This window comes from Cariama cristata, unplaced genomic scaffold (assembly GCF_000690535.1).
Source record: "Cariama cristata isolate BGI_N322 unplaced genomic scaffold, ASM69053v1 scaffold14820, whole genome shotgun sequence".
NCBI lineage: Eukaryota > Metazoa > Chordata > Aves > Cariamiformes > Cariamidae > Cariama > Cariama cristata.
In genome coordinates this window covers 19694-29757 of record NW_009596491.1, presented here as the reverse complement: position 1 = coordinate 29757, position 10064 = coordinate 19694, and the positions used below count along the sequence as shown (strand labels likewise).

Below are 10064 nucleotides of genomic sequence, written 5' to 3'. Positions count from 1 at the left end.
TTTTTCTCTTGACAAGCAAACCTTTTCAGAGAACTGCATGAGTATTTGCTTAGCAGGACTGGAGAGAAGCAATAGCAAAGGAAAGCTTGTATTATGTCTGTATAACCACAACCAACACCTGCATCTTCAAAGGCATAATAAAGGGAAGGGCAGAAAACAGCACACTCAGCAGTGCTCAGCACTCTCAGTACAGCAGTCTTGGGCTCTTGCACCGCTCTTTCCTCCCACACCATAACATATTATTAGAGGAAGTTCAAAAGTTAAGCCACATGGAGCATCAAGAATTGTGAAACTGCCAAAGAACAACAGTGCAGAACAAAGTACACTGTTTGTCGTCACTAGTCATCTTCATGAATTTGCAGACAGAAGTCCTGAAGCTGTATGTGAGGATTCGTAACTCAAAGGTAAAAAGCAGCCTGTGATAGCCCCGAAATTACCAAAGAAATAAAAATCACAATTTAAAAATCTATGAAAAGGACGCTTAACCTTTTTACTTAAATTAGACTTACGAATAGTTTTATGAAAGAAGAAAGGAAAAGTCAGTCTTTAACAGTGTTTGCTACAGGCGCTCCCATTTTAAGAGCTGAGAAGTATGGAAACGTTCATATTCAACTCTTGCTTCAGAGTTCTTCAGCATCAAATTACTTCTGAACTGCTAGTCTGTGTAAAAGTGTCCTAATAGTGTTCAGTCACTTGGGTCATTGAAAAGTAAAATAGAGAAGTGTGCAAGCAACTTTTTCCCCCTCTATTACAGGAGATTTACAACCAACCTCTCAATCCACATCCTAGCTTATTTAGGAGGGAGAGGAATTCTGAGTGTGATATTCTAGTTTGCTTCTGAAAACACTGGCCACAGCTGAAAAGGAAGATCCGCCATGTTACCATTCAGGATAAGTTTCTTTTCAATAAAAGCCAAAAGGCCAAAGGAAAATAATTTTATTATATCCACATTTAAAAGAGTAGGGGTGAACTTGCATGCAAAATTAGTTTGTTCTGGGTGGGCTTTTTTTTTTTTTTAATAGAACAAATTCTCATCTTTGTTCATTACAGATGCTTTCAAAGTCACTCTATGAACTCTCTCACTGCCAGGGATCAAGCCAGGTACACGCCAGTTTAATGAACTAGATAAACAATTGTGTCACCAATGTCCTTTGTCAGGCCATTCTCAGTAATGCGAACATGCTTCTCGTCCAGGTCAATGTGGAAAACAGCTTGCTCCAGAATAGGTGTTTTCTCTGCTTCTTCTTTGCCGAGGACTGGAACACGGCGGGGCCCAAGCACAGGATCATCAAACCTCATCAGCTTCACTTTAGAAAGATCTGCAGTAAAGACACTGGCTAGTTAGGCTACAGGATCTACACACAAGCTATAGTATCAACTGAATTAATCAACGCAGTACTTAATACTTGGTACTTCTACATCTGCTCCAAGGAAATACATTCTCTCAGGAGTAACATTCATGTTAAGATTCACACCCACTACAAAGATGTCATTCAGTGGTTACACAGGAAGTTACCAGCAGAAATGGGGATAAACCACACAAATACCAACTCCTAGTACCACACTCTAACTTTGCCTTATCTGGCTTTGGGATAGCTATGAGTAACTGAACAGTTACAGTACAATTTTCTGAGGAATGAATCTCAGAGACTGGGAGAGAGAGGAAGGTGAAAGTCGTTCTAAATACAATCCCCTATTAAAATGCACACTAATAAAAGACTGCTAAGCAGACCACAAAAAACCGGTAGGAAGCCTGGGATCTGTCAGCTAAGCCTTCCTCCAAGTACAGCCTTCTAGCCCTTCTGCACCAACAGAACAGTGACACCTTCTGGAAAAGGCAGAGAGGGAGAAAGTCACTGTTTAATCTCACTTGTTTTCAATCATTTCAAAATATCCACCTAGCAGAAGGCTAGTAGATATGCATTCACAGCTACTATGTATACCATGCATTATGCCCTGCCTGTATTCTGCTATGTACTGTATCATATATTCCTCTCTGTGTACACCATCATCAGTATGTATTTGTCTTTGTATCTTTCAACACCTTGTGCTTTCATTAATGTTTATCTGTAGAACAGAGAGAAAAAAATTACTCTGCTGTCACAAGCTTTTGGATGAGGTCCAGTTTTCCTTTTATACCCAGCTCACAGGGCTTCACATTTGTTTGATTCTTAATTCCTGCATTCTTCAACAAAAATACAGGTGCTCTTCCTTTAAGAAAGCTGTTTTCATTCATTTCACTGGCCAGAAATTTAATGCGCGTTTCAACAATGTCTGACATGAAATCTTAGCATGCTATTCCGTGTTTTCCTAAAATATCTTTCCAAGCAGGTGGAAAAGTGAGGAATACTAAAATTATCAACAAGTAGGCTAGAAAAAACATTGCTTATTTCCAAGAAAAAACAAGGAAAAGCACCCACGCTGAAATACTGCTACTTACAAAGATCACCTTTAGACTGTCAAGATACCACAAACCATTTAAACCGACCATAGCAGCATTCCTAAGAGGTAGCTTTCATTCCAACTGCAACAAGACAAAAAACAAGAAAGGGGCCAAGATTTCCTCAGTGCCACACAATGAGACAGTGACAAAGATGGAAACAGCATCTCTCCTCTTCTTTCTTGTCAGTGCACATCACCTCAAGAACTTACATGGCATAAAGCCCTGCATAAAGTTACTAGACAGAAAACTATTTAGAAAGCAAATAAGCAAGAGGAGGAACAATAATTATTGGCAGCAATCAGGATTTTTGCCAAAAAAAAGGAACCTCCCTGAAGTTGCATTTTTTTCCTATGATGGAATTCAGGTTCCTAAACCACAGGACACCAGTCACTTCAGAGCACTCAACTCAACATGCGCTAAATATGCCACAGCAAAAGCAGCACTCCCAAGCTCTGCCTGGAGACCTTTATCGGGGCCATTGCTGCACCGCCACTGAGGCACCAGCTTCTGGTAGGCGCGCAGCAATGACGTGACACGGTCAGACACAGTAGCAGGTTCTGGCTCCCCGGCCGGTCTTGCTTGCGTCTCCACTACTGGCAGCCAGCTAACACCAGGGGATGGAATAGGTAGCATTACAACAGCTTAAATGCAAAGTCAGGTTCACAGGTGATAAAACGCTTTTGTCTTAATGCTTTCACACTGGAATCCACTACTGCCCATGGACTGAGGGCTCTCAAAGAAATTCTTCCAGTACTTACTGTGTCTCTTATGACTGCAGAGTTCAACTGAAATAAAGTATTAGTGTATCAAGAATACAAGAGTAGAGAGGGAAGAAATAGCTCAGAGGATTCAAAAGGACTATTAAACTATTTCCCACAGAGGTTGCTAGTTCCAGTTTGGCATAAACAACGGTAATCGACAGGCTATCGAGCAATTCTTTAGTAATCCCAATTTTAAGTGAACAGATAGTTTTCTGCCATGAACTGGAACAGAAATTATGAGGAGCCAACATAGCAACTGTTAAATTAATTCAACTTAGGCTAAATAGAAAAATAAATATGGTAAATTTCTTTCTGGCTCTGGGCTCCAAAATAGAAGTGGCAGAAGCTGCTTATAACCAGTTATGGGACTAACTCTTTTTTCTTGGAAATTCAAAGCACAAGGGGAAATATCATCCATCTTCATCTCTGGGTGAAACTAGGTTTCGGCATACCAGTGGCAGAACAAAAAACTAATGAGGAAAACCCATAGAAAAGCCTGCTTATTTGCATGTTATCTCTTTTCTTGTTCACTCAAACACAAAACTTCTTGCTCCTTTCTAAGCATCTATTGCAGCAGCACAAACTTCAGCAGCTTTCTGCTTCCACTTCTGTCCTGGAAACGTTAATCTAATCAACGCATGATAGCTGTACATCTGTGTGAGTATTTTACCTTTAATTCCTCTGTCCATCTTCATTAAGCGCCTGATCACCGTCTCTCTATTGTCTCCTTGCCTGATTTCAATTTTTGTAGAGAAGTGGCCATTTGATGGTTGAGGGTTCACCAAAAATACAGACACACTGGGCTGTAAAAGTTAATAGAAACATTAAAGGAGAATTTGTATTTGTGATCCAAGCCTCAGAGGAAACATGAAACTAAAACAAATAAATATCTTCTATCAACAAATATTCTGGATGGATAAACTTCATTTAGAAACACTGCCTGCCAGTGGCAGAATGCAAGCACTCACCCAACTCTTTAAAATATAAGCCAGACTATGCACAAGTTTTTAGGACATATTTAGGGAAATCAATGAAATTTTTACTCTTAAAAGTGTTAGGGCTAAAAATATTCATGCATGATACCACTGTTGTAGAGTTTAATTAATCTTACACATTACTCACTAATTCTTCCAAAACTCCATGACATAGCTGTAGGAAGACTTTTGAAAGGTTTTATTTTTATGCAACTGAACGGAATTTATTAACCCATTACAAACTAACGGATAAACACAGAAAGTATTAACCACTTTAGGATTCAGCAAACAAGTAATACAAAGTTTCACATCAAAATTTATAATACTTTAAAATAAGTATAATAATCAACATCACAATTTCTAAATAGCAGTGGTGAAGTGAGATTCAGCCATACTTGCACAAGATCATCTCAACTATCTATTTTTGGTGTATGTTTTAACCAGAATACAATCTACATTATTTAAACAGCAGTAGTTGAGGCATGTGGCTGAAAGTAAAAAATACAGGAGTATGTGAATGCTCAGGTCACTTGTTTTTACAGTCTTCAGGTCAAATCATTAAATTGTGCTGACTGGAAGAGCCTTAACGCTAAGGTACAATCATAGTCACATTTAGTGCTCTACACAGAGGAAGAAAAAAGTCGTAATTGCTTCAGGAAATGTTTCTTGTTTTGAAGGGGTGTTGGGTCAAAGGTAAAATAAATCAAACGTTCATGTCTCCTTAAAGTTTTTTAATGGCATATTTGCTTTTGTCTGGTTTTTGGTTTGGTTTTGTTTTTTTTTTTAAATTAAGTTTTCAGACTTCCAATATCTGAATTTCTGATTTTACCTCAGTTCTGAATATGGAAAATGGTTTTCCAGGACAGCAGTCTTCTTTTATTTTATCTTCTGCTTCAGAAGCAAATTTCACTTCAATGTGATCCAGCTGCAAAAAAGATAAAAGGGGGAGGAGGCAGTAAACAGGAGTTTAATAGTTTTGGAGGGAACAACAGGAGTTGCCAGGCCTATCAAACAACTGTTTGCATAGTAAAGCGGAAAGTAAACGTGCATTGACGTAAGGCAAGAATAGCACACCTAAAATCACAAAATATTGTTTGGAAGGGACATCTGAGAGTCACCTACTCCCTGCTCAAAGTGAACTGCCCACTAGTCAGCCTCCAAGGACAGAGATCCCCCAGTCTCTTTGGGTAGCCTGTTCCAAGGCTACACTGCTGCCCTCTCCTCATGTCCCATCTCAGCCTCACAAGCTGCAACTCCAGCAGTAACTCCCGGTTACTGCCCTTTCTTTGACTATCAGCCCACTACCAAGAAAGAGGTTGGCTTTATCATCTTTAACTCTCCAAGCAGCAGAAGATTTTTCCAAGATCTTCCCCTCAGCCAGTTTCAACAAGCCTGCCTCCTTCAGCCTCTCACTGTAGGTCACGCACTCTCGGCTCCCTCCCAGCCATCTTGATGGTCCCCCGCTACACACCCACAGGTCCCTAAAGCCTTTTTAAACTGAGGCTGTGGAGTTGGGGAGGATGAGAGGGGGGCACAACGCTGACACACAGCCAAATTCAGGCTCAGCAGAGCTAAGTGGAGAGGCATGACTTCCCTTGACTTACGAAATTACATCCTATATAGGTAACTCCTTCTAATATAGGTCAACACACAGCATGGCTCATCTGCAGTGACAGCACACTTGCATTAAGTTTACATTAATCTTGAGAACCCCACAGTTACCCCAAAGTCCTTTGTAGCAGAGCTGATGGCCAGCCAGCACTAACTTATCCAGAAATACAGACTAATTCTGCCCTTGTCTAGAACTCGACAGCTCCTGTTAAACTTCAGGAGATTTGACAGCCCAGTTCTTAAGTTTCTCTAGATTCTCCCACATGAAAGATCCACTGTTTAACTGCTCCTTCCCCCAGTTCAGTGAGTTTTGCAGATTTACAAATATTTTAAAATAAAAATTGTGGATCACTCTTGACTTCGCTCTGATATGGGACAAGTCCAGTAAAGTCACATTTGTTTCATACTGTACAGGTTACAAAATGAAGTTCTGTAATATATATATATTTTTTTTCTTTTGGGTTCGGTCTTTTTCTTTTTAAATACAACCTGCCAGCTGTCCCCTCATTAACATATTGCCTATTGAACTAAATTCTGGTTATTGTATGAAGCAGCATAACCGCTACTAGACTGATATCCATTTTACTACATATCATAGTTTTAAAAGCCCTGCCCAGAACCTGTTCCTTGAAGAGGACAAGATAATCTGCTACAGTTAACGCGCCATTTTAAGAGTCCAAGGATTCAAAGCTAAGGACTCTGATCATTCTTGCTAATAATGCCTTGAAACAACTCCTTCTCGTTTCTTTAGCTGAAAAAAATGTAAGATACTGGTCGGTTCAGAGAAAAATGTCTCTTCAAAAAGTGTCACTGGACTTTACTATCACAGATACAACTAGTGCTGCAGTAAAAACCACCTCTGTTTTGTGGGAATGTGTTTGTATACTACATACCTACCACTGTGTCTCATGCCTATATTTAACAGATTTATACACCTGTATTTGACAAATTTAAACAGCAAGATCAAAATACAGAAAGTTGACAAAAACCTATTACTTGAGCAACATACACCCAGAAGTTAATGTAAACAGGCTTAGAGCCTTAGGAAAGGCTAGTCCTCCAGCTATCCCAATGAAAAACAAGTAAGCAGTATGCCAAGTATGTACCAACCTCCAAGGAATTTGTCAAATAGACAATATTCTCCATGAGCACTGCACGTTCATCAAATTCCAGTTCCAGATCAAGAACACGCGAACCATTCTTCTCCAGATTTTCCTGTCAGAGGAAAAAAAAAAAGGGGGAGGGGGGGATTAAAACCCTCCAAACACTGCAAATAAAATGATGCTTCAAAATGGCAAACTATCTACGTTAGTCACGAAAAGAATAGGCTTTTAAATATGACAGCTTTCTGCTGGCACAACATGCTAATGTAGGAGCAGTAATTTTCTTGTAACAGGGTTTCTTCTACAGGGAGCTAGTGACACTGATGGGAAGAGTAACAGCAATTAGAACACATTTTTAATATAGAATTGAAAAGTTGTTTGACATTCACAGTTATTTATAATCCCTACTTAACGTGCAGGTTGAGAATTCACAAAATAAGTCAGCATTTCAGTAGTATTTCACAGCAGGAAATTCAGTCTTATGACCTAGTTTAAAATAAAGGACAAGCATACAACAACTGGACACGTTCACAGCAGTCATAAAACAAGCTCTCTGCAGGGAAATAACAACTACTTTACATGTTAACATAAAAGTAACTTAATTAGTCCAGAAAGCCAAGAGCAACAGTCACAAGAGCCAAAGTATTAAAGGCAATATAAAAACTATGTGATTTTTTTTTTTTGTTACACTAAAACAGAACTTCCTCTTTGGAATTCAATCGGTCCCTTTCTTGCTTTCATATGCTGAGCCAGCTGTCTCCTTTGAAGCTCTGCTTTGTCAGACTCAGCATGGTTGCGGTTTCCTGGTTTCCTTGTCAGTTTAATGCGAAAGATTCCCTATGTTAGCACTGAATTGCTTCCCTTTGTAAATCGCAAAGTTTCTTCTACATTTAAGCCTCCCTTTGACAAATAGGAAGCACAAGCAGAAATGCTCCTTGTATGCTGGAATTGCTGAGTAATTGGTTTCAGAGAGAACTATACTGATCTAGGGAGTCTGAGCTCAGACGTTTCTACATCTTTATGTGAAATTTCTTACTGCTCTTTAAAAATGAAAGGATTGATTATCATGTAAGCCTCAGCGTGCTGACCCATTCCCTGTGTGCACCAGGATCACTAACAATTGCTAGACTAAGGACATCAAAAAAACAGGGATGTTTCAGACCTAACACACTCGTAGGATTGAAAGCTTGTCTGACCTTTTCCAACTGTATCAGTCGATCTAACACATCACTATATCTCTTTACAAACTTATACAGGAAGTTTCAGAGCTGCTTTGTGCTCTCTCTTCCTCGGAAGGCTTCTCAGCTACCATCAAAAGGAATAATTAGAATAACCCTAGAAAGCGGGCAAAAGAGCACTCCATCTATAAAATACGACAAAGTTTACAAACAGAAGACATTATTACATGCATTTTAAAAATCAAGCTAAAGCTTAAGGAGAAAAAGTAATATTTTTACACTCATTCAGATTTTTTTACATTACATTTCCTGTCAACTTCTACAGATCAGGAGTAGAGGTCAAAAAGGTTTTAAATTCTACTCCACAACCCCCCCCCCCTTTTTTTTTTTTTTCTAATGTAAAGTTTTGCTTATTCTTTGCTTCTTGGACTTGCCCAGTTTCTGGACTGAATTTTTATCTGCAACAGCAAGCACAAAAAAGTTTCTTTAAACAAAATGCAAGCCAAGATCTTCATAGGCTTACATGACTCTGGGAAAATAATAATGAAATATCAGAATATTAGTGATAAAAACATAAGAACGATAAACAAAATTAGTAATTCCATTCAGGGCTCAGAACAGTCCCTTCCCCCCCACCAAACAGAGTGCAATGAATTATCTCTAGCCTTGTTCTTAACTTCCAAATGTTAAGCATTTTTATGTCTCCAGAGCAACAGCTTATTCTCATTTCAGCAAGAAAAACTGGAAAAGTCAAATATGATGCATTTCAAATGCAGAGGAATCCACATGTATTTGAAGCACAGATTATATAACCTGCAAAATACACAAACTAGTAAGCCTCAGATAGACCTTAGCTCACTGGGCTAATTCATGTTGAGACATTTTTATTATATCTTTCTTCCAGATATGTCAAAGAAGTTTATAAACAAAAACACGAAGATGCCAAATAAGCAAGGGTCAGGGTAGAGACTGAAGTCAAATGTTATAGGAGATCCAGGAATGAAATAAAGGAAACAATACCCACGCACCAAGTTAGAGATTATCATTGCCTTTCTCCGACATGTTTCATTCACAAAAGCTTTTTCTATACAAGAACTGTCCCTCTGACGCTTACCTTAATCATGGCAACAAAAGGCATAACCTTCTTCATATACTTCTTCAGCTCTGGCAAGGCGTTAAGCTCACTGGCAATTACTTTATTATCTGGCAGTTGACCTCCACTGACCTAAACATCGATGAACATCCATTAAAAAGTATAGGTATCATTAAAAAACACTTGATCTTTAATATCATATACCCTTTGTGCTTTCCCATAAATAGCAGCAAGGTTTGTCATCATCATTGATTCTACATATAATAATTTTCTCATCCCTTTGAAATATTTTAAAGCAAAATTCTAAAACTTTGACCAAAAAACCCCCAGAAAACTACTGCCATTCAGGCAATTCAGTATTATTCTGCATTTTCTTTATTTTTTCTGGTGACTATATATTAATACACTTAAATTTTCTTCCCAAATGCATTTTAAATCCACATTTAAGCCTTATCACAAGCACATTTTTAAGTACTAGTCTCCAAAATTATTTGGGTTTTACATTCAAAATTTAGATATTTGTAACCATCTTATTTAGTGCATCAGACCAAACAGCAGATTTTAACACTGATGCAGAAAAAAGCTTGTAGAATGCCCAAAGTTTAATACCCCAAAAGCAAATTTCACATGAGGAATATTGGTTTATCTCAATACCACAAGTCAGAATAGTCATGACTCTAATCTATCAGCTACAATACTGATTTGTTCAAGCTGAGAAGGATGGTTCATCAAGATGCCAAAAACCACTCTCATCAGTCTCCCCATGTCAGAAGCAGAGATTCTTCTGCTTTCAGAAAAGCTTATTTCTTCTACTTATGACTGATGTATTCCATTTCAACATATTTCTTGTAACATCACTGAATGGTATACACCTGTTCAAGGACCAAAACAAAGCTTCTAA

The 10064-nt window shown here is 38.5% G+C and overlaps 1 protein-coding gene across 1 annotated transcript in view; it reads right to left on the bottom strand.

Moving 5' to 3' along the window:
- Positions 1-888: 888 nt before the first annotated feature.
- Positions 889-10064, bottom strand: part of LARS (leucyl-tRNA synthetase) — a 28625-nt gene continuing 19449 nt past the window's right edge. The window contains 5 exon segments of the mRNA XM_009706378.1: positions 889-1319; positions 3875-4007; positions 5008-5103; positions 6900-7004; positions 9185-9295. Of these exon segments, the coding sequence (XP_009704680.1) occupies positions 1114-1319; positions 3875-4007; positions 5008-5103; positions 6900-7004; positions 9185-9295 (651 nt within the window). The 3' untranslated portion in view covers positions 889-1113.